Source organism: Paramisgurnus dabryanus, chromosome 20 (assembly GCF_030506205.2).
Source record: "Paramisgurnus dabryanus chromosome 20, PD_genome_1.1, whole genome shotgun sequence".
Taxonomy (NCBI): Eukaryota; Metazoa; Chordata; class Actinopteri; order Cypriniformes; family Cobitidae; genus Paramisgurnus; species Paramisgurnus dabryanus.
In genome coordinates, this window is record NC_133356.1 from 24,311,117 (window position 1) to 24,337,655 (window position 26,539).

The 26,539-nt window shown below is 36.7% G+C and overlaps 1 protein-coding gene and 1 long non-coding RNA gene across 22 annotated transcripts in view; one reads left to right on the forward strand and one right to left on the reverse strand.

Moving 5' to 3' along the window:
* The window catches only part of kcnma1a (potassium large conductance calcium-activated channel, subfamily M, alpha member 1a), a 279,908-nt gene that overhangs the window by 127,376 nt on the left and 125,993 nt on the right, over positions 1-26,539 (reverse strand). For all 21 annotated transcript variants that reach the window (XM_073812910.1, XM_065297219.2, XM_065297218.2 and 18 more), the window contains exon 3: positions 11,669-11,730. In XM_073812910.1, coding sequence (XP_073669011.1) covers positions 11,669-11,730 — 62 coding nt within the window. The remainder of the gene's footprint in view (positions 1-11,668; positions 11,731-26,539) is intronic.
* Positions 20,470-21,393, forward strand: LOC135787631 (uncharacterized). Its single transcript, XR_010547134.2, has 3 exons — positions 20,470-20,561; positions 20,657-20,753; positions 20,834-21,393. It is a non-coding gene; the product is annotated as an uncharacterized lncRNA (long non-coding RNA).

The window sequence follows — 26,539 nt, forward strand, 5'->3', positions numbered from 1 at the left end:
GTCCAAATCTCCAGATTCAATATTAGTCCAGTGTGTTTTGTTAGAAATGCTTGTATGCATCAATAATCAAAATCTTACAGAAATTAAAGATATAAACACATTCATGCAAGCAAGAAAGCAGTTTTGTGACTCCTTTTAGCATTTAAAAAATGCATATTAGAGAATTAGTGTTTAGTGTATTTTTGTATGGCTACATCTGGAGTAAACTATATATCGATCATGCCTTCGTTTTTAAGCAAATTGGAAAATCTGTTGAGTTGTTTGTTTATGCCCGCCCTCCCCCTCTCTGCAGCCTGCGGCACCTTTCAACAATATAAAATATTCTGATGAGTGTCACAGTAATGTCCATATGCACAGCGATAAGATAATGTAACATGTTATAGATAACATTTTGTTTATTGCTACATTTAAGTAGAAACAGTGAATGTGTTTTTATGAATGCGCTGACAGGGCCCCCTCACAAAGTTGCTTAGGGCCCCCAGAAGTCTTGGATCGGCTCTGAGCACAAGGCACCTTCATCTGTTGAATCTTTAAATATCTATTAATCTATATATATATATAGCTAGTGTTGGTCCATTCAATAGAACTGAGATGGTTAAAACAACCACTAAAAGATTCAATTAAGTTAAAAGGTTTCATTTCATTTCAAGCCATAAGAGTTTGAGCTGAGGTTAATGTGGTGCTGCATCTTTAATGACATAATCATTGATCGCATGTAGGAAGTTATTTAGCAACCAGTAGTTAAATATAAACATAAAATCATTTTATTTGAAACCAGAACATTTTAATGATATACTTTATTTTATGCCATAATAGTGAATAACAGGTTTGTATTATGTTACAATTAGCTGCGTCACAAAAAAACAGAAGCATCAACACGTGCATACTGTGTGAAACATACAACCACCTGATCCTTGGACTCAATGTCACTTTACACTGTGCAATTACATGAGGTCTCCTGACACATGGCAACCAGAGAAAAAATATTCATGCTCTGAAAATGGTCACACTCTTCCCTATAGACCATCTTAGGGCCTGAATGTTGTCCTCTAGCATGTCATAAGAAGACCTTTCAGACCCTTATATACATCTGGGCTGCTCAGGTCAACTCACACTAAGCCCCCATGCCCACTAGAGTGTTTTTCCCCATTTCCAATTTTTTTTAAAGAAATTGATGCTTATGCTAAAAAAATCCCCTGCCATTATTGCCCAATGTGCTAATAGGATCAAACATCCCATTACAAATCCTGGGTTTCTCAATATCACTGCACATTACAGAGTGTATAACAACTAAGGTGAACTAAGGAATATAAAAGAGGGTGATAGCTTGCACGGGTCAGCAGGTTGTATTCTCAGTGAGGAACTCTGGGTAAGGAACCACTGCTGGAGCCTAGAGGGCGATGGGACGGCACACAGCAGGTCTAGGTTAATACAACAGCGACTGATTTAGGCCAAGGCACCGTTGCTAAAATAAGAGTGATTTAGCACTTGCAAGGGCATCCGACAGCTAAAACTTCAGTCAGGACTCTAAAAATAACCTTTCTGCTTTAATTCCTCCCTGAGGTGCTTTCTGTGTGCTCTTCTAAAAGAGGAAAACACACAAAGCAATGCCCCTGTGTTTTTATCTTCTTAATGAAAATGTGGAACTAAAATCTCTAAGCAGGGAAGCTGCAGTCGATGTTTGCAACAATAGTCGTGGCAAACAAAAGTATGAGCTAATCTTCAAAGAACCATGCTGAATTTTCCATTCGGTTCTACCAAATTAAAATGGCACATAAGAACAAATGCACTTGCAACGCTGGTCTCCCACATGCACAGCAGAACATACAAATTGCAAGGCTGGCAAACGGCATTTCTTATCTATTTATTGATTAAGCCACACAATAAAAGAGACCATGCTGTATGCAAATAGCTGGGAAACCCATCAAGATTTTTCTTTTAGTGATAAGACCCCATTACTGTGAAAAGCTGCAGAGTCAGACTGGCACAGTCTAAAACCTTCATCCCTTTGTGAATAAATGACATTGACAATGTGGCCTCCTTAACAGAGATATACAGCAGAGCTTCAAGGGCCTTTCATTGCTCTAATTTGTGATAGGGTTGGGCATGCATATTTTTTATATATATACACAGTATGTGTGTGTGTGTCAACTTATTAATTTAATAATGAAGAAAAATCCATCCGAATAGAAGATAACTCTTTCAATACCATTTACAAAGCATCTCAAGCTGATACCTTTAAAAGCTAGTTGATAAAATGCTAAATACTGTATTTCCGGACTATAAGTCACACTTGTTTCATAGTTTGGTGGGTCCTGCATCTTAAAGTCAGGTGCGACTTACATGTCATAATGAATTCATATGAACCAAGATAAACCATACCGTCTACAGTCGCGAGAATCCGCTCTATGCTTCTCCTTTATTTATATAATTCAATGGATTCAGTGATGTGGAATGACTTCGGGACCTTTTTGAACTTGATTTGTCTTGATAATTTAGCCTATTCAGCGTCCCAGGTATGTTTGATATGCTATTGTGTTCGGTGAATAAATGGTAATGTTACGTTTACATGTAGATACACCTATTCAGCCTGCTGTTCTGTGTGCCATTGTTTAGTTGAATAACTTGCCTATCCAGATTAAATATCTGTTTTTGGTCTTGGATTTTGTGAAATAATTTTCTAAATAAACGTGGCATAGTGCCGTGCAATTAGTTTTTACAAATTCTAGGCAAAGGCTAAATACATTGATGATACTAAAATATTAAATATATATATATATATTAGATTTATTCTGGATTTTAGTATTCACAACACAATACCCATACTGTAGTTACATTTAAGTTATTTCATAATTTGGATGAGTTTACTATTATTGTAAATGTAGAAAAACTATTAATAAGGATTAATTTAAAAAGTCTACATCCCAAATACAATCTAGATACTTTTATATTTGTCTTAAAAGGGCATTAAGTGAATTAAGGAAGCTCTAATGTTACTTTAAACATTAACTTCGAGACACCCTGAAATTTCTGACATTGAGTAAGTAGTGCAAAGCCAAAATCCATAGCAAACACAAAAATGCAGCATTCAATATATTGCACATGTATATATTGTCTTAATGGCTGGAAAGAGATGTTGCATGTGACAGTGATAAGACATTATCAAGATATCAGACAGATTTGTTAGTCTAATTTTCGTAATAGGTCATATTTTAGCTGTATAGCTTCTGTATTATGCATCAGCTGTAATGCATTATTAGTGGTATATCATATTAAAGTTTGAAATATCAGACGCAGGCATGTGTCATAATACTTGACAAACATGACCAGTCAGTCAGTCTCTCTCTCTCTACAGAACAGGCTGCTGATGTGTGGGAGCTTTCAAAGCGTAGGGACGCTGCACTACAATGAAATGGGTGGATTATTTATCCCTGCATTGCAGTGCCAGGATGTTTATTTCTGTGGCTTCTTAGCGAACAAGCCGTGTATTTCTCTGCCCTTTCACAAAATAGTGTCATAAGGCTTTTCCAGGTTAATACAGCTCAGCCTAAGAGCCTTATATAGAAAACCTATCATTCATTCTGACCACCTCCTAAAGCAGTGGTCTCAAACTCCCGGCCCGCGTTTTTATTTAAACGTTTAAGGGTTCGTTCACATGTCGCGTCTAACAATGCGCGATAAAACGAGTCAAGGCGTTTCTTACTTTCTAAAATGCTCGGGAGCGGAAGTTGCGTTCCGTAGCGTGGGTCGCCATGAGCCGCGCGCGCTCCGTGATTGCGAGGATAACGGAATGAGTGATCGGACTTTAATTCCTCATCTGAACCTCGCGTCAATCATACCATTGTCACCATGCGATCAGTTACAAGTCACAGCTTCTAATGGAGACACCGCATAATATGAGGCAGAGCAGTAGATGTAATGCAACACATAAACTACAGATAAGAAAAATTTCCATCAAAGTGCCCAGGTTAAAAGAGGAAAGATGAGGAGAAACATACAGAGGATAAAAGTATGTATACTGCTATATATTAATGAAGTATAATATATTATTATGTAGCTTGCTACGCAATTACACCTAGCAGTATTATAATTTTTTTCTGTTTAACTAGCTTATGTAACATTGACTACCCATTCAGAAGTTTTAGGATCACTTTCACTTATTCATATTTTTCCACATATAATAGCAAATTCATTAAAACTGTGGAATAACAAAGATGAAACATAATAAAGTCTATACTATGACTGTAAACAATCCAAAATAAATATAAACACAAACACTTACTGATGGTAATGTTTTATAATAGTTTATAAATGTATACAGAAATTTTATTTGTTAGTTTAGTGCAAGGTTTTAATAGGCCTTAGTTATTAAAGAGAAGGTTAAGAAATGATTTCCTTATATAAAATAATGTATATTTAAAAGATAAAAACCACAGCTTTTATTATACATTAAATAATAGAATTTTAACAGTCAATTTACAGAAATATTGTACTTTTAACCTTAAAATAGCTCTGCGGCCCTCCGATTAAATGTCAATCTCAGAAATGGCCCCAAGCCAATTTGAGTTTGAGACCCCTGTCCTACAGTAAACCATTTCCTGACCTTACTGAATAAACAATTCATTGAGCCATACCTCGTTTCCCTATTATTAAATCTACATTTTAGGATTCCTTATTACAAGGCTCTGGCATGTCTGTGAATGTATGCCGATCACCCAAAATGTCATAAGTGGGACACATAAAAGAGGCATCCCTTAAAGGAGAGCTTCCCTGTTGTTGGCCTACATTTTTCTTGCTTTGTTGTTCAGGTTCTAAAAAAAGATGTTGTGATCTAAGGGGAAAAGTACAGACTGCTCCCATTAAGAATATAACAATGAAATGACAGTGTTTGGAAAACTACAACCCAGTACTAATATATAATGTTGCTTCTACCTCTTATTCACATAAATGCACTAGATTTTAACATTTCCAAAAGAAAACATCAGTGGTCCTGTCTTGTGCACAACTTGCCACAACGTTGTGTTATAGGTGGACACTAGGGCACACAGTATGAGATAAAATTAGTGTTTTGAATAGGACAAAAAGCAATACTTTTTCTCCTATTCACGTTTTCACCTTTTTCTTTGGTGTGTAAGTGTGTATTAGTCATGTTAACGATATGCAGAAGGTACAAACCCCAAAGTAAACAATGACGCGAGTTATCTTCTCAAACGTAAATCTCTTTTCTTGGACTACAACAAACACACGGATTGTAGGCAACAGTTTACTTCCTGGGATTGATGATGTAGAGAAGACCGACATTATCATAATCCCTCCCGCTTCTGACTCACAGCCTGTAAATTAACTCCTGTTAGCATTGCATTGTTACCGAATCTTTCATAGATGGTAAGGAGTGTCACATTTCTGGCTGATGTCAGAGGTATTCAGGCCAATCACAACGTACAGATTAGCTGGCCAATCAGGGACACAGAGCTTTTCAAATCCGTGCGTTTGATGCTTAAAGGGAAAGTTCACCCAATAATCAAATTCTGTCTTTATTTCCTCACCCTCATGTTGTTCTAAACCAGTGAAAATGTCTTTCTTCTCTTGAATACAAATGAAGATATTTAAATAAATGATGGTAAGCACACCTAGTTGATAGAACCCATTGACTTCCATATTTGTTTTTCCTACTGTAATTCAATGGTACTGTCTGTTTAACATTATCAAAATATTTTCTTGTGTGTTCAACAGAATAAAGAAACCCATACAAGTTTAAAACAACATGAGGGTGAATAAATGATGACAGAAGTTTCTTTTTTTTTTGGTTAACTATCCCTTTAATTTCAGGGCAACAGGTGCAGACAGGTGCTATTATAAATGTCTTCTCTCAACACGGCCTTGCAACAAAACACTCCGTCTTCCCTGGAAAGTCCTTTCAGATCTACTCCTGCATCGCAGATCAGTTCAGCTAAAAGTACCAGTGCCCTGAAAAGTGACTCCTGTCACAAGAGGAGGATTATCAGCAGAAACTCAGGGGAGGGTTGTCCTTGGCCACTAGAGAGAGCTGTGCACCCAGAGCGTTGAGTGAAGTACCCCCCTAAAAGCCCGGTGTGTGCACTGAAGTGATGAAAAGCAACCTCCCACTCCCTCCGCCTGCAATTGCTGCTTTCACCCTTCATCACATTTTGAGTTACCTTAGGGAGTACCCATCAGTTTGGAATCACTCAAAAATGCCCCGCTTGTCTTTAGATAGATTTTTAACGGATGATTACATCGTCCACATGTACAAATGTTGGAAAAATGTGCTGCTAAGTTCACACGTGTTGCAAAGGAAAGGCGAAACCTACCAATAAAAACATTGGGTCGTTCCATACGTTCTGAAACAGTTGTGATCATTAGCAGCTTAAATGAGTTCGGCAGATGATCCATTACCGCTTAGAGTCACATGACACGAGAGGTCAGATGAGAAGCGCAACGGCAGCCAGCTCGGAGGGTGAGAACCCGTGTGTCATTTGCACGCGTTTCTCGACGGTGAGGACAGCAGCGGTGAAAGTTTTAGCTGCCAAGACTACAGGCTGTAACTTTAGAGCCAAAGTCTATGTAGATTATTCAAAGCTCATCGTAGCACCCAGCACTGCTGTCATAACCTGATTTAGAAATGAACCAGAAGAGGTATATCCAAGATTCATAAGACACCGCAAACAACAAAATACACATTCACATAACTGTACAGAAAAGTTACTGCAGTAACCTGACATCTGTGCCACTGTTAAATCACAGCCCTGTCAGTCTTGTTAAACTCTATGCGACTGTTATTCATGTCTTTGGAAGAAATTGTTAGATCCGAATACACTCAGAAAAATGATTCAAGCCCTTCTTAGAAATGACACATTAAAATTGTGTTCAATAAATGTAAAATACCTCATTAAGAGCAATAAGTATATATATTTAATTTGTCTAACACAAAATGAATATGTACTATAATTTATTGATTTATTTTTAATTGCGTTAACACAATTAGTTTGAGTTTGGGTTCTGGAAAAAGAATTTCCCAGCATCCTTTGCATGCAACTGCTTTTGGAGAGTAATTTTTTTAATTAAGTGTTATTTTATGCATTTTTTGGTAAAGAGAAAGACTTAATTGTGTTTAATGTCCATTCATCTTATTGATGTAGAAGCGTTTGTGTTATATTTTTTCAAATTGTTTGGTTACCATTGTGCAGAAGAGTGGCGCTTGTGGTTAGGTTGTGGATATGACGTTTACTCTCAATGAGCACTAACTGTGTTAATGCCTGTTTGGAGATCAGTCTCTTCTCACATGCTCATCCAAAGTATTTTATTAGCGTGCTAACATGTGCTTATGCTAATTAGTATGATATAAAAATGTTTTATATAAAATAACAGAATTGAGTTAATCAGACTACACTACATTGAGTTATTCAAACTACGCTAAATCGAGTTATTCAGACTACCCTAAATTGAGTTGAGGCAACTAATTGAGTATTGCCATTTACTTTAAATTGAGTTGGACTAACTCAATATATTTTTATTGTGTAAAGCAGTTTTTTTATGAGTTAGGGGTACATATAAATATTGGATGGAAATCCTGCCCACAATTTTATTGAGTTAATCCAATGAATCTTTTTTTTTTTGTGTGTAGGCCTGTCCCGATAATGACTATTAGCTTATCGCACGATAAGTGAACATGACCTCTGTATTTTTTTATGGAAATTAACGTAAATTAACCGGCATATCTACTCTGTTCAAAACATAAGCAATGAAAACAGCTATACAAATAAAAAGTCACCTGAAACGTATAACATCTAGTGTTCCCATGCTGGTGCTTAATCATTTTTTGGGCTTTTCTCATGAAGCGATCAAGTTATTGAAGTGGGAAGGTGCCGTTCCCCCAATTTTCATCTATGATGTAAAGCGTTTGGATTTATTTCGGTTTATCATGGTATCTTCCTTGTTCACTTTTTTGTTGTGCAAGATCTGGCAACACTAATGGTATCTAGAAGTATTCAAGCGCATCACAGACATGACAGGTCTTCTAAAAAAATTAATGTCTAGAAGGGGAAAACGTCTTTTGTATGCGCGGTGCAGAAAATCACAGATGTACGAGCGTGTTGCAAGATCTTGCACATAAAAAACGGCAAACAAAAAAAGACATGATAAACCGAAATAAATCCAAATGCTTTACCTCAAAGACCAAAATATTGAAACTGGCACCTTTCCACTTTACACCAAAAACTTGATCACTTCATGAGCCAAAACCATAAACAGTAATGGTAAATTGTCACGGTTAGTCCGTGTCATGTTTTGTTTCCGTTCTGATCGTCGTCACCTGGACATTCATTGATTTATCACCTGATTCATTCCACCTGTTTGTCATTTAGTCTGTGTGTATTTATACCTGTGTTTGTGCAGTACTCACTGCCGGATCATTGTCGTTACTCTCATTTTGTGTTTGTGTTCCATGTATTGAGTGGTCCTGTGTTATTTACCTACCCATTGTTTTACTCCTCGTGTTTTGTTTCCTGTTTTATTATTGAATGTTACCATGTTTCGTGAACCCTGCAATTGCGTCCTGATTCCTGTTACCAGTCATGACATAAATAAGCCCATAAATGACGTAAACATGGCAACACTGCAAAACAGTGCTCACAAATGCATACAACACACAACGCCAAGACAGTGGTTTATTTAAATTGCAGAACATAACGCTGTAAAATAATTTGTTAATTGCAGCGAAACAGCAAAATGTTGCTATGGTTACCGCTGTGTCAATCAATGCATTTTCGGAAGTGATTCTTGTTTCGTACAGACATGGAATGATCATTTGGGTTATTCGCTTCCGCATTTAAATGTGGTTGTTACTTGGGAAAGTGTGTACGGTGCCCCTGTTATCTTACCACATTGGTGGTATATTCAAGACATTACTTTTCTGCAAAAAAAAATCTGTCAGTGAGACCACAGGCAAAAGATTTGACAGGTCGCCTAGCACTGGGTTGTCAGTTTTTATTTAGAATTTTAATAGAAAACTTCAGCTATTTGCTCACTTTTATTTCAAACTAAACTTGCTGTTATTTCTGCCATGGAGCACAAAAGTTAATTTTCTTTTTATAAATCTATATAAAAATATTTTCTTTTTATAACATAAAAATATAAATATGAATTGCATACTATTTAATATTGCTTTGCACTGAATTCACATGTTGTGTTTATAATCTGTCTCACATATGCACTCAGAAGAGAAAGCTGCTAACTATAAGCTTTAAAATCAAAACCTTTTTACATGACAAGCCAGGCAGCCTTTTTTTTCTGAATGATTCAAAAGCACAGTTTCCCATCCCTCCCTTTGTTTCTTTCTACATCGTGATTCAAGCATTACGGGGATTAAAAATCCCATCATGCCCTTGCACCCAGCTTTCCTCTAACATGATGTGACAGTCAGCGTAGGCACACACATGCTGTATGGATGACTTCATAGTGTAAGACTGTACACATGCTGTGAATCATGTTAATGCTGTAGGACAGGATTTCCCAAACTGGGGTTTGCGAACCCCTGGTGGTTTCCGCGGGAATCGCAGGTGGTTCGTGAGTTTTATGTAAATGCGTAATTAATTTAAACATGCAAATATGCTATTAAATCTTTGAAATATATCCTTAAAATCTCAGGGGGACTTCAAGTAAATAATTTAAGCCAAGGGGTTCGACTGACAAACGTTTGGAAACCCTTGCTGTAGGAAATGCATTCATTGACTTTTAGCATGAAGTGAATTCTGCCTTGTTGTGTGATCAATATTATGCCAACCCAGCAATGTAGTTTTTGGTTCGAATCACCACTGGGTTTATATTAAACTAGTGTAACTTTTTATATACTCAATGGTGCAATAGCACCAGTTGGTCAGTACTATGGAAATAACTTGAGCAAAGTTTATCAGGCAAACAATGGCACCTGGTTGTCTGAGCGATAGCTAACAGCACACCTTTCTCTAGGGATGGGGAAAGGGATAGGAGGCAGAGCTACTCTGCCGATTGTAACCATGGAAACTAACCTGGTTGCTTTCATTGAGAAAATAATCCCTCAACACCGAGGCTGACTTTAAAGTCGAACATTAAAGAACGAAACCCCTGAATTATTTAATGGTACCCTAAGCAATACTAATGAATGCAATTCATTAACGTGCTATTATTATCTATATTGGAAAATAGTTCCATTACATTGTATAGTGCCTATTTTCCATCTGTGCCTTGTACTCCTGATGATAAACTATAGGGGGTTCTTCATTTTGGAAAAAGTTCTAAATTCCAAGTGTGATGTGTCTGATTTTTTTTACAAATTATATTACTGACTGCATTAAATCCTGTATTCAAATACCTAAAACCTGTGATTTTTCAGGAAGGACATACAAAATAATGCTGTGTTCAAAAATATTGATACAACGATACATTGTCATGAACTCCTGACATGAATTCAGGGGCTGCGGCCCTTCCAAGGCCGTATTTGAAGGCAAATTACGTCTCTGGGTGGTGACAAGGCTGTCCCAATTCAAAGGCTTCTTCACATAAAAGCCTCCAAATGTGGCCCTTTTTCCCCTGAAACCAAGGAACCATAGATGTATCCTTCACAGCCTTGGCTATCCCAAGATTCAATGCGCGTCCGTGACGTCTGGGTATTTTAAATAAACATTCAAAACTGTAGTCAAATAAAAGTGTATATTTTGCATATTAATGGTCCTTGTGACCGTTTTATTAATATAAATGATGTTTTAGTGATGTGAATTAATATTATTGTGTTTTGTTTTGCTTTTGTATATTCTAAGGTTGGCGAATTTTACATACTGTTGGATAGTTTAATCTGCATCAATGTGTTATATTTTCTAAAATAAAATAAAAAATCTGCCTAAATATTTATTTTTAAAAGTCTGATAGGTCTCAGCTGTTGTGTCCCGCTGACAAGCATAGTGGGCGGGAACAGCAAGTGATGCAACTCCAACCGTACGCTAGACCGTCTCATTTAAGTTTGCTTCGTGGCCTTTAGAGGCTGCCACCTTCATATATCGAGCCTTGCCTTCAAAGTCTGCGGCTTTAAAAGGATCCAAAATTGGGATGCACCCAACGTTTTTATGGTTTGTATTGTTGTTGTTTTTTATTGAGTTCCCACTTCAGGGGCTCTGCACTTTGAAGGATGTAGGACATACAGGGTAGAAATGCAATTGGAGTTTGCCCAAAGTTTCAGACACACTAAGGATGTTTGTGTGATGCTATGGATTACTGGTAATAATGTTGTAAATCTTCAGTTTCTTGGACAGATCGATCTTTTTGTTTAATAACACCTCAGTATATTGTCTGGACCAGCAGGGATTTATTTTTTGCTGCCTGTATCTATTTTTTACTCTAAAAATCCTCTTTACTGTTGTTCTACATACATCATTGGTGCGTAAATTAACACCAGTATTACATTAAACAAAACCTGCAACCATTACTATTGTTAATACACTTTATTTACAATTACATTTTATGTTTATTTGAAGTTAAATTATTGAAATTAGACAACACTTAAAAATATAAAAAGCAAAAACTGAAAATTACACCAGGTGCCTTCTAATACATTTGGCTCATGTTAACACAAATCACTCAGGCAAGAGTTCATATTAAAAATAATCAGACTACTACTCACTCTGACGAGTCTATGAAGTATATTCCCAGAGCGCCGATGCTCAGTGCAAAGACTAATACCACCTGGAGGAAGATACAAGAAAAAGAGAGAGAAAAGGAAAAGAAATCATTAGTGATGGTCCACTGGGAAAACTACCACTTATAGAGAACAATTTAATCCTGGAGCTCTTTAACAATCAGCACAACTCATTTACGCCGATAGCAAAGGACATTTCAGAAAACTGTAAGTGATCTCACCAAATTAGGCTGTGTATCAAAGCCAAGTGCACTGACTAATCTAAACATCATTTCAGAGTCTCATAGGCATTTAAACTTGTCTAAAATGTCTAAAATTGCAGTCTATGTAGAAAGTTCACAAGCTTCTAAGCCTGCACTTCATGTCTACCCAATTGCAATTAAAAATAAAGTCTGATAAAAGGACTGTTTAATCAAGTAAAAAAAGAGACATTTTTTAAAAGATTGAATAAATCATTGATATTCAGCTAGTGTAAAAGCTGTTGAGAGAAAAGATCAGAGCACTGTTGGAAGACATGTTGAATAAATGATTACCAGTGCTGTTCATTATTGCCCTCGAACACTTTTTCTAATAAACTCCTGAATCACAGTTTGGCAATTTTCACACTACAGACTGCATACAATATATAGTGAATACTTTCATTCATGTCATACAATAAACTTCTTTGTTTTTATATACAGCTAATTGTAATTACTAAGGACAACCCATATCCCTGTCAGAAAACCTTTTGCATGACCACACACAACACATTTATGCAAGCTTGCACACACACACTACACACATATCATGTACACAGATCACGAGAGAGGGGCTTCAGAGGTCAAATCATTTGATCTTTCTTGGGTCTGCTACATGTGAGGTACACACAATCTCCATATCAGGTGAAACTGAGACAGCTGCTTTCAAATGGCTTTTTGTAATGGTGCGTTGCAGAGCAATAAACATCCATACACACATATAGTAACTTCCTGCTAGCTTAAACTGTCTCTTCAAGACAGATTCTTCAGTTTAAAGACACAGTAGATCTATACTACTAATATTATACATGAAACATGTTGGGAAATAATCAACTTGCATTATGTACTTTCCAAAGCGATCAGCATTCCAAAACACTAAAGAGAAATAATGACCAATTTTTTCTCACATTGTACAGTAATCACATGGTACAATAGGACTCTCAATACCAGTGGCGGGCAGTGACTTCTTTTTTCGAGAGCGCTCGATGCGAAGTTCGTCACAACATGTATGTGGCCCGTCATGTGTGTGGTAACTTTTTCAAAATATGTGTTCTGTGCGTCAAGAGATCCTGTGTCCATCACATGTCTTGTCAAAATAAGTGCCTGCTGCAGACGCGTCTAAAGGGTTTATAATAAAAGAGACGCTTTTTATAATAAACGGTTTTGACGCGTGTGCAGCAGGCACTTATTTTGACAAAACACGTCATGCACATGGTTCACATGACGCAGCAAACACATAATTTGAAAACGCAAGCAACACACATGACATTCCAAACACTTATTTTGAATAAGCGCCCCTCGGATGAGCCGTCATGAGCCGCCACTGCTCAATACCATGCTAACAATGGCTTATATCTGTAATTGTATTAATAATATTTACATAGGATAAATAGCATTACAACATAGATGATCAAGAAGCATCTCGAAACGCTTTGTCCTGAAAAGCATCCCACTGAAGAATCTAGAGGGAATTACCATAACTAGTCTCATCTAAAACTGGAAATGGGACGTTCTGTAACTGGCCTAGGTTAAGTTTCCAGGGAATGGAAAAGTCGGTTTCAGTGTGGTGTAAGCTGAATGGCCCTTCTTGACCCTTAAGCTCAAAAGGGCGCTTGGCCGGTGAGTGGACATCTCAAACATTCAAGACTGGAAACTGCTCCTGCCAGCCACTGTGTTTGTGTATCCAACAGTGGAGAACTGTACTGGCTCACTGCATTAGGTCAAAGGCACGGGTCTATTTAAGATGTAACTCTACACACGGTCATTGTTCACTACATATGATTAGCTCTTTTTTATTCGTATTAGCACAATGTACCATTGCATGCGTGCTTGAACTAAACAGACTGAAGATGGATCAGGTTCACATTACTAAATTAATTAATTATCGTTTAATCCACATCAAAAAAAATTTACCGTTAAAACTTTGTCATGACTAAAGGCCATTGTTACATCCTGCAAATACATCAGGCATGACTGTATTCTCAATATAGCTTACATTTTACTTAAATACTATGCAACAAATACAACCCCAAATCAGAAAAAGTTGGGAAACTGTAGAAATTGAGAGTAAAAAAGGAATGGAATAATTTACTAATCTCATAAACTTACATTTTATTTACAATAGAACATAAATAACATATCAAATGTTGAAAGTGAGACATTTGGAAATGTCATGCCAAATATTGGCTCATTTTGGATTTTTATGAGAGCTACACATTCCAAAAAAAGTTGGGACAGGTAGCAATAAGAGGCCAGAAAATTTTAATGTACATATAAGGAACAGCTTAAAGACTAATTTGCTAATTATTAGGTCAATTGGCAACATGATTGGGTATAAAAAAGCCTGTCAGAGTGACAGTGTCTGTTAGAAGTCAAGATGGGCAGAGAATCACCAATTCCCCCAATGCTGGGGCGAAAAATTTTCTGAGTTTCTCTGAGAAAAATTGCAAAGAGTTAGAAGTTATCATCATCCACAGTGCATAAAATCATCCAAAGATTCAGAGAATCTGGAACAATCTCTGTGCGTAAGGATCAAGGCTGTAAAACCATACTTGATGCCCTTTCCTAATGCTGAAAGGTTTATCCAAGTTTTAGAGCAATGTATGCTCCCATTCAGACGTCAAGACTGCGTAGAAGAAGGATCTGAGTACTGAAATGGCCAGCCTGCAGTCCAGATCTGTCCCCCACAGGAAACATTCGGCGCGTCATAAAGAGGAAGATGCGACAAAGAAGACCTTAGACAGTTGAGCAACTAGAAGCCTGTTTTAGACAAGAATGGGACAACATTCCTATTCCTAAACATTGGTCCTCCTCCGGCTGTTCCTTATATGTACATTTAACTTTTCCGGCCTCTTATTCCTACCTGTCCCAACTTTTTTTTGATATGTGTAGCTCTCATGAAATCCAAAATGAGCCAATATTTGCCATGACATTTCAAAATGTCTCACTTTCTACATTTGATATGTTATCTATATTCTATTGTGAATAAAATATAAGTTTATGAGATTTGTAAATTATTCCATTCCTTTTTTACTCGCAATTTCTACAGTGTCCCAACTTTTTCTGATTTGGGGTTGTACATCAAATACAAGTTTTCATTAAAACATTAAAAGGATTTGTTTACCAAAAAACAAAACAAAAAATCTCCTTTATCTTTCTAAATCCATCCAGTTCAAATCCATCCATAAACCCAAAATGTTGGATTGCTTTAAGCCATTGTTTAGTCAAATGTGGACAAACCCAACAGTTTTACCTAAATAACGGGTTGTTTTAACCCATGATTGGGTAACAACCATCCGGCATAGAGTTATTTATAACCCAACTGTTGGGTTTGTCCATATTTGAACCAACCATTTTTTTTACTTTTAAGTGAATGACTTTTATATTTCTTCACAACACAAAAGGAGATAATGACTATTTGTTTTGATGGATTTAATATAATGTCAGGACACTTTACTTTAATGTTCAATAAAGCACGTAATATTGTGTCAGCTGGCAGTGCCATCCTATGCTATAGCTTTTACAGTATAGATGCTTGCTTTAAAAAATGTTGGGTTGTTTTAACTCATAGTTGGGTCAAATATGGACAAACCCAACAATTAGGTAAATTTCAGCATAGAGTTATTTATAACCCAACAGTTGGATATGTCCATATTTGAACCAATCATGGGTTTACTTTTAAGTGTATGACTTTTTTATTTGTTTTGGTGGATTTAATATAATGGCATGACACTTTATTTTAATGTTTAATAAAGCACCCAAGAGTGTCAGTAAGATACTATAAGCACCCCACATACTTAGACCAATTTTGATGAAAAAAGAAAACAAATAAGCAACTTCACGTAATATTGTGCCAGCTGGCAGTGCCATCCTCTGCTATAGCTTCTACAGTATAGATGCTCACTTTAAAAAGTGTTGGGTTGTTTTAACTCATAGTTGGGTCAAATATGGACTAACCCAACAATTTGGTTAATTTCAGCATAGAGTTATTTATAACCCAACAGTTGGGTATGTCCATATTTGAACCAATCATGGGTTTACTTTTAAAGGAATAGTCTACCCATTTGCCATATTAAACTATGTTATTACCTCAACCTAGACGAATTAATACATAACTATCTTTTATCAATGTGTGCACTGTACAGCGCGTTGTGAATGTGTTAGCATTTAGCCTAGCCACCCTTAAATTCCTATGGTACAAAAAAAAAGTTTTATTTTGTGGCACCATACTTACTGGTATAACTCCTCATGTAACAGTCTTTAAATAGGGAAAACATGAAAGTGTTTGGTGGCTTCCCTGTTTGGTACCATAGGAATGAATGGGGCTAGGCTAAATGCTAACACATTCACAACACGCTGTACAGTGCACGCACTGAAAAAAGATAGATATGTATTAATTCGTCTAAGTTGAGGTAATAACATAGTTTAATATGGCAAAAGGGTAGACTATTCCTTTAAGTGTATGATTTTTTATTTGTTTAGGTGGATTTAATATAATGGCATGACACTTTATTTTAATGTTTAATAAAGCACCCAAGAGTGTCAGTAAGAAACTATAAGCACCCCACATATTTAGACCAATTTTGATGAAAAAACTAAACAAAAAAGCAACTTCACGTAATATTGTGCCAGCTGGCAGTGCCATCCTCTGCTATAGCTTCTACAGTATAGATGCTTGCTTTAAAAAAAATGTTGGGTTGTTTTAACTCATAGTTGGGTCAAATATGGACAAACCCAACAATTTGGTTAATTTCAGCATAGAGTTATTTATAACCCAACAGTTGGGTATGTCCATATTTGATCCAACTATGGGATGAAACAACCAAGGATTTTATTTTGAGGGTATTATGAATTTAAGCTTACTACACTGATCAATCAGCATCAGCATGTAGCCCTTATCTATTTTACACTACGAAACAACAAAACTAGTGAACCAGTTCCTCTTTACAATCCACAACAATATTCGTATTACTTAGGACAAGATCATGCAAGATCATGCAGTTGGCTTAACTTTGCATTACACAATGCCTCTCAAAGAAGCCCGATCACAGCATCTATTATTGATAACCAGAGGCTGATTATTTTCATGGGGCCTGTATTTGGATTGATATCCCACATTGTCTACTGAGAAAACACCTTGATGAATTTTTAATTGGGTCTCTTTGTCTGGCTGATGGTTAGTTCCAGCGAGTAGCAGCTAGAGGAAAAGGAGCTGTAGGCTCAAGATAAGAGGAGACAGAGGAAGCAGACGCTTACTCTTCCTCCACTGGAGGAGATGCTTAACTGTAAAGCCATACCATCATTCAGAAGAGCTATTTTTGAGCAAAGATGCTGGTGAAGCACATTGCCGCTGTGTTTATTGTCTTTCATTTGACTTTATATGTGTCTTGGTCCACAAGAGGGCATAGTTAGCCCTGTGATTTGGTTTGTGTGTGTGTTAGGACGGCCAAAACATGAGCCTCACGTGTTGTGTTGATTTCCAACAGCAAGCTGGTTAAATGAAGACACTAAAAAACATTTTGACCCAGCAATAGGCACCTGAATGACTTGTTTTCGAGTGCTATAAAGAGGCTGTATGGATATAAAAGCTGTATTGATGCATTGATAACCTTGATTTCAAAGCTAAATGAATCTGATTATAACATGTGTGACCCATTATATCACAGCAATATTTCTTTGCAGCTGAATTGTTGGAGTTTTCTCCATGACTGGTTGCTGAAAAGCCGAGCACTCCTGATAAACTGAGACGATAAGAGGCATCGTCTTCAAACTGACCCAGTTATTCATCTGGAAACATCGGTGCCAGTACTGCCCTCGCAAAGCATCGCCGTCACTCCCACAAGCTCGCTTGTAAACCCATTACTGCAATTACAATACTAGAGAGGTAAAGAAATCACACATACAAAAGACACAACAGAGACAGATTCTGAAATATGGAGAATTTGATACACAAAGTAAAAAACTGTGCGCCATTCACATGTTTAGCATACCGTAGCAAATGTGAATTTACAGATTATGACCTTAAAGAGAGACTCCACTTTTTTGAAAATATGCTCTTTTTCCAGCTCCCCTAGAGATAAGCATTTGATTTTTATAGTTTTTGAATCCATTCAGCTGATCTTCGGGTCTGACGCTACCATTTTTAGCATAGCTTAGCATAATCCATTGAATCTGATTAGACCATTAGCATTGCGCTCAAACATAACCAAAGAGTTTTGTTATTTTTCCCATTTAAAACTCGACTCTTCTGTAGTTACATCGTGTAAGACCGACGGAAAATTAAAAGTTGTGTTTTTTTAGGCCGATGTGGCTAGAAACTATCTGGCGTAATAATCAACGACTTTGCTGCCGTAACATGGCTGCAGGAGGCGCAATGATATTACGCAGTTGCTGAAAATAGTTCCCTGCAATTGAAAGTTACCAAGGGTACTATTTTCGGCTGAATGGATTTCGAAACGGTAAAAATCAAATGTTTAACTCTAGGGGAGCTGGAAAATTAGCATATTTTCAAAAAAAGTGGAGTGTCCCTTTAACTGCTAAGCATAGAGGTGTGCATACTGTGCCTCATTTAACACATTACAAGAGGAAACAAGTGTGGTGTTTAAATAAAAAATGCTGTACAGGTATGTCATGTTTTTTAGCGTTCAACCTTAATAAAAATTGTGTGGACCCAGATTCATCCACCAATCATAATCATGAATATCACAAACTGCATTAATTTAATGTTTTTGATTGGGTGAAGTAGTTGTCAATCACACCCTTTGGATGACATTGGGGCGGCAGCGGCTCAGTGGTTCATGTAGGTTGTCTACAGATCGGAAGGTTCAATCCCCGGCTCCACCTGACAAAGTGTCGAGGTGTCCTTGAGCAAGACACCTAATCCCAGCAGTCATCGTTGTATGAATGAGTGAGTGAATGGGTGAATGTGATGCAACTTGTAAAGCCCATTGGATGGCCATTGGTCTGTAAAAGTGCTATATAAATGCAGTTCATTTATCGCCATTGCCATCTCTAAGAGTTTTTCAGTCAATATAAGCTGATACACTTTTATATCATAAAACTTCCTGACAATTCTTCTTTATTCTCACTGTGATGTAATACATTTGACAACTACAGCTTTCCTTAATCTCAGTTGGTAGAGCATGGCACAATCAACACATATGGTCAAGGGTTAGACCCCAAGTGCATGCACATATTGATAAAAATCTTTAGCAAGTCACTTTGGATAAAAGTGCTCCAAATGGATAAAAGCAAAAAGTAAAACTTTCTGTACATTTTCTTTTGAACATTGTTCAGTTCTCTGTGTTAGCACAACTGAATTCTAATGAGCTCGTTTTAACTTCTCTCTGCCTCTCGACGAGCCCCTTAAAAAATGTACTTTAATAGATCCCATGAATAATTGAACTGACAGGTGATGTAGCTGGCTTACAAATTAGATTTTTCAAATTAGTGGCAGATATTGAGAGCGAAAAAACCCAAAGAGCAAATTGTGTAGTTCAGATTAAATGGCATGCAAATGAGGGAAAGGAAAGCTCTGTTCCCTCGACACTGTGGTGACCTAAGGACATATGTATGCCTTTCCCACTTTGAGAGCATTAAAGCGCAGATCTCTTAACTGCCACCAAATCTGTGCATTAGCTTTCCTCATTACTGTATCTCATCGTGAATATGCACTGTCAGAAATAGGGGTACAGTAGGGGTCCATTTCTGTCCCCCAAGGTACAATCTACATAAAAGTACCCCAAAGGGCCCATTATTGGACCTCAAAGTACATGTATGTACCTTTTTGAGGGTCAAAAAGGTACATATTTGTTCCCAAGCATTAAAAGGTACATTTTTGTACCATTTCTTTTAAAGGATAAGGTACAATGCTAAAAGATACAGCCTCTTGCCATTTTTTTATTTGTTGTTCTAGACAACTGCTGTAAATCTGGTCAATAAAGTAAGTAACCATTGTGTCAATTTTGTTTCCTTCAGTTGGGCACATGGGTCTTGAAGTAGTGTTAGTTTTCTTCTGTTCATTGACAATGTGTTTAATTTAAAATTTTATTTGAAATTTTAATGAAAAAAAGTTAATTTCAATTCATAAAAACTGTGCTGTGAACTCAAAAACTGCAATTGATTAACCATTACTTACAAACTAAATAAATACTGAATAACTAAATCCCTCACACACAATGAAAAAAAAAAAAACGCGCTTTTATTTTGACACGCGCCCATCCCCCCACATCTCACGGTCTGACTGGAGTCGAGTTTCACAGAGCAACGCAACAGGAGGATGACACAACAGTTATAAGAGCATTAACAGGTAAACACTGGAAAATCCTTCCTTCATCACCTTTAAAGCATTTTTAAACTTTAAAAATGTGTTGTTTGTCGTGACTCTTCATTTTAATACTGATTCGGTTACGGTAATTTGTGTAAAGTTGTATACGACGTGACAACGCGACATTGACACAGCACTATTGCCTCATTTTAATAGACTCATTTTAATGAGCTGGTTAATGTTCATTAAGTACACCACAGTTCTGTAAGTGGAGAAATAATTCATATTTGTGTGTTTCTCTCTCAGTAAGGACTAACGTTAACTGACTGTCTGTCTGTCTGCTCTCAACCAAACAGTCATTCAAGACCTTTCAAAGGTAACGTTACCACATTTATTAATTTATTATGTTGTGTGAGTACACCACAGTTCTGTAAGTGGAAAATAAATTTATATTTGTGTGTTTTTTCTCAGTTTAGCACAAAAGTTTCCAGCACAAGTTTGGATCTTTACCATTGAGGGTGGCTGACTGTTCTCGACCAACCATCATTCACACGCAAAAACTTTAAAGGTACCACATTTATTTATGTTGTGAGTATACCATAGTTCTGTCATTGGAAAATTTATTCATATTTTTGTGTTTTCTCACAGATAAGTATGAACGTGCCCAGAGCAGTTTTCGATCTTTACCATTAAGGAGGCTGACTGACTATCCTCTACCACCCGTCATTAACACAACAAAAACTAAAGAAATGTTACTCCATATGGACCTATTCATTTACTCATTATGCTGTGAGTACACCACAGTTTTATCAGTGAAAAAATTTATATTTGTGTGTTTTCTCACTGCTTGGCAAGGACAGATGTGGCCCTGTTAAAAATGTTTAAATGTTGTTTGGTTAAGGAACAGCACACTGATTTTGTTTTAAAATATTCCTGTTTGGACAGTCTGTTAAAGTCAAAGGAATACTTGATATATTTCTAAGTAAAGTGTAAATGAAAAAATTAGTTTTTAATGTTGTGACTGAACACAATGTTGTGAATGATTTGGACTGAACAGCACACTTCTGTTTTATATCTGAACCTTTTGTAAAATAAATGATTGTTCATTAAACTCACTGTGTATTTTATCTTTTCTGTTATCATTTTTTTATACTAATGTTTAAAATTTACCTTTACTCTAAACAATTGGCTAAACCAACACAAATACACTGAGTCATATGCACTTATAATTTAAAGTTTACAATATTTAGATTGAGATATATGTATAAGTTTTAAAACCATGGTCCATATTTGTACTGTTAAATAAAGGTACAAAATTGTCACTAGAGGTACAAAACTGGTCCCTTAAGGTACAAATCACAAGGGTACAATTTTGTACCCTCTGCCAAGGGTACAAAAACTGTACCCTTGAGGGTACAGCCCCAGTGACAAGCCATTGTACCCCTAAAGGTACAATTATGTACTTTCTTTTCTGAGAGTGTGTGATAACAACATGGTCTTGTAAGAGACAGTAAAGCCAGTTTAAAGCAATGATACAAAGTTATATGAGATGCGGGACTCCATAAAGTAAAATGGACATCCCCCTGAGGAAAGTGATATAATGTAGGTATTATGTAACAGTGATACAGTGCTGCATATGTAAGAGCTTGTATTGTGTTTTGACAAAATATGCAACATGAAAAGAATTTCTATCCTGTGATACCTCAAATCAGACATTTTATAAAACGATGAAACAGTTATATACTATTGGTGAGCATTAAACAAGGAATCTGGACAGGATAGAGTAACACAGTCTCACCCCATTTCGTCAATATTTGACGACACTTGACCATTCGTCATATGTTGACGTGAAGGGTATACCTTTCGCGTCATTTTTTGACGAACTGGGGACTTCAATACTATTACATCCGTTGCATTCTCTTTCCTATTTTATTACCATTTGCGCGTCGGTTTAGGGTTAGATTACGCAAAATTAAACAGTGTACGCGAAATTAAACAGTGTACGCGAAATTAAACAGTTGTCACCTGGCGTTGGGGTTAGAAACAGTTGTCACCTGGCGTTGGGGTTAGAGTTAGGTTTGGGTAGGGATGTCATTATGTAAATCTAACCCTAAACCGACGCGCAAATGGTAATAAAATAGGAAAGAGAATGCAACGGACGTAATAGTATTGAAGTCCCCAGTTCGTCAAAAAATGACGCGAAAGGTATACCCTTCACGTCAACATATGACGAATGGTCAAGTGTCGTCAAATATTGACGAAATGGGGTGAGACTGGGTTGGATAGAGACAAAGGACTACAGATCATAACCAACCAAATAGCAATGCCTTGACAACCACTAAGAACAACCTAGCATCAGAGCATAGGATTTAATACTGCCCAAATTTTCTTTAAAGAGCACCTATTGTCCGATTCACGTTTTTACATTTTATTTGGTGTGTAAGTGTGTATTAGTACATTTTAACGATATACAAACGGTACAAAGCCCAAAGTAAACGATGACATGAGTTATCGTCTCCAACATAAATCTCTTTTTTTGTGGACTATAACAAACACTCGGATTGTAGGCAACAGTTTACTTCCTGGGATTGGTGATGTAGACAAGACCGACATCATATTAATTCCTCCCGCTTCAGACTCATAGCCTGTAAGTTAACTCCTGTTAGCATTGCATTGTGACCGAATCTTTCAAATATGGTAAGGAGTGTCACATTTCCGAGGTATTCAGGCCAATCACAACATAGAAATTAGCTGGCCAATCAGGGACATAGAGCTTTTCAAATCCGTGCGTTTCAGGAAGAGAGTGAAAGTTTAAGCTACAAAAATGTAAGGGATGTGGAAAATAATGTTTTTTAACCATAAACCACGAGAACCCATTGTATTTTACCAAATACACAAAATAACCTAGTTTTTAGCAATGAAATAGGTGCTCTTTAAAAAAAGTGAAGAACTATGTACAGTAGGCTGAAGTTAATATAATGTGCACTATATTAGAATTATATGCGAATTATACCTAGAAAATCTAAGTTAATGCATTAAAATGCAGTGTGTAAATATTGACAGAAATGCAATTTAATATACATAACTATGTTTTGTATAAATAAAGACCTCATATAATGAACTGTATTGTTTTTATTACCTTAGACCGAGTCATTTCGACCTAGATACACCACTGGTCCCCTTACATGGAAGTGGCCATTTTGCGCCGTCATGTTTCTACAGTAGCCCTAAATGCACAACCTGCTCTAAAGAGCACGTTTCGTAACTATGTTGTCTCAGACAACACATGTTTGTCCTGTGGCGGCTACCGTAGCTTCTTTATGCATTTCAAAAGAGAGAGGTGAGCGTTGGACTGTTGGTTGCAATAAAAAATCTCACCACTAGGTGCTGCTTAAATCTACACACAGCACCTTTAAGCTCACTTTTACAAAGACAGTGAATTTGTAAATATTTCATAATCATGGAAATAACATTATCCACTAAACAAACAAAGATCTAAAATGTAATGATCCAAAACATTTGTTCAGTTCAGTGCGTTCAGAAAAGTGCTAACGCAACAATATGACTGTGTTTAACTGCAAGTTCCCATAGGACACAAACTGAACACAGCTCACATCCCCTGAACAACATGGGAGGAACCCTGCAGGAACCTGCTGAGGCCTATTGACGTCAATCAGTACAACAGAGAAGGAGCTAGACAACACAAACTTATATCATATACCATGAGATTTACCATACTGGTGTTTATCTGCAACCAATCACAGCTTAAAACAATATCAGTGCACATATAAGCAATCTATGAGATGGCTATAAATTCCAAACAAACAGCTTTCACAAATATACAAAAAACAGGAACCACAAGAACAAAACAAAAGGTAGTTCTGCATACCTGACATGTTTGAATATTCATAAGCACGCGGCAAGAATCCCAACACAAACATTAGCATTCAACAAGGTAGCTAATTAAAAAAAGGCATCCCTGTCAATGCCAATGCTTTCATTACACTGAAAATCATTCAGAGCTAAGGTACTGTGTGGCTCAAGGGATAAAATTGTCTTTGTTGTGACCCATCACTCATTGGAATGCACAGACACACAACTATGCATCCACAGGCAATACCTTGAGTGAAAGCTGTGTTTACTGTGTGAACTGGTAAATAATTCACCACCTGACTCCATGGGAAATGGCACCTACTGGACACTGTTTTCCAATTACCCTCTCAGTAGGAATCACAGCATTGATCTGTGAAGATGCTGTGCTTTAGAGCAGTTAGTCGACATATAAACAACATAAACGTATCTGAGCTGCTAGTGTGGAACCTTCCATAGGATTTATTCGGCTCATATAAAAAAATCCCTAAATAATAAAATTTGGCATTTATCACATTCCATGTTGTTTATGCTATGGATCCATGTGATACCAAAATCCCTTTACGGAAGTCACGCCACTCTGTACAGAGCCCCTTCCCAAGAGAATTGCAGTCTTTATCGATTTATGATTGGTTCTGTTGACTGGAAGGTGGGACTTTCATCATCATTTAGGCTATGTTTACATTAATGCGTTTATCTTTTAAAACACATTACTTTTGCTAAGTTTATGTTTTCGACCCTACACTGCAAAAAATGATGTGTTAATTTTTTACACATTGGCCCTCATTTATCAAAAGTGCGTACACCAAATTTCCAGCGTACACCTTGCGTACACCCAAAACCACGGTGACTTTGAGATTTATCAATATGGACGTTGGCGTACGGCACGCTCAAATCCTACGCCAGCTCAGGAGGTGGTGTACGCACATTTTGAGTTAATGCAGAAATGCGCAAACAATTCCTAACACCACAAAACGCACTGACAAACTAAAATATATGATATATTATGACCCACTGTAAAAAACTAAAACATAGTAATTATATTATGCAACATGTACTTCAATGTTTAATTTGTGAGACTTTACCAAATCATTTGATTTGTAGGCATATGTATTCCTTCAGTTGAGAGCCTGGGCGCTTTACCTGACGTTTCAGGGCAAAGCATGTGAGCGGAGCGGAGTGGAGCCTTGAGCGGTGCGGTAATATTACCATCAAAGCGCCTCTCTAAAGATCCGTTCGCTCAGCACCGCTCGTTGAACCCAGAACGCCCTTTAATAATTTGCTAGTTCGAGAATCTGTAAAAACGTCTAGCAATAAGTTATGGAATTCAAGCCTTATACATAAATGTAAAGTAAAAATCAAAGTTAAGATTGGACAAGAAGAAAACATTAAAAGGAAGTGCGGAGAGACTGTAAAAGTCAGCAAATATTCATCCTGGAATCTGAAGCGGCACATTGCAAGAAAGCACAAGGATGTGCTACGAAAACATGGTAATAATGCATCAAAAGGTAAGCTAGTTACATACTATTCGATGCTAAATAAATAGCTACACATGAATAGGTAAGGTAAAATGCTTGTGTTGAATGGAGCCATAAATCCAATCATGATGACATGCGGACAAAATCATGGCCACGAATTATCTTTTATGCAACATTATGGACACTTCCTTTTCTTATTTAGTCTAAAGTATGGCCATAAATATAAAATTCGTTCCCAATATTCAACAGTTTGTTCCTTGGAATTAATTATTATAATATTTCGTAATTACTATTACAATTATTATTACTTCAAATTATGAATTAGCCTAGTAAAACATGTGGATGTCGTGGAAACAAATTGTTAATTTGAATTATATCCGGAGCTCCGTATCAAACTGGATCTTAGCTAACAAACAACTGTATGTAAATACAGAAAAACACACTACAAAAGTTACTACATCATTTTAAAATATTATTAAAAAAAAAACTTAACCGAACCATTAAGCAGACATATAATTTAGATGTAGGCAACATTAAATAATAATAATAATAATAATAATAAATAATTGTTTTTCTAAATATCAATTAAGCGTCATTAATAATAAAAATAATAATACAAATATTACAAAATGTCATGCAATTATTAATGTGTCTTTAATCCCGCTATTTAAACTCCCAAATAAAACAATTTTGTTTCTTTCCACTTCCCTGGTTTCTCCTATTTGCCGTCTTCCATGTGTCAATGTCGTAAAATGAGGGCGTGGGAGAGGTGGAGACTTGAATTTATATGGGCTTGTTATTCTAATGACGATCGTTTTCAGCCGCCGCATTTATGAAGGGCAGATATTGCTTACACCTGAATTTCAGAGGTACGCACAGTTTCATAAATCAGGCGGTGAGAGTAGTGTAAGCGTAATCTTACGCCAACATATACGCCCATTTCTACGCAAGAATGATAAATGAGGGCCACTGTGTGTGTCATGCCATTTAAAGCGTTATTTCATGT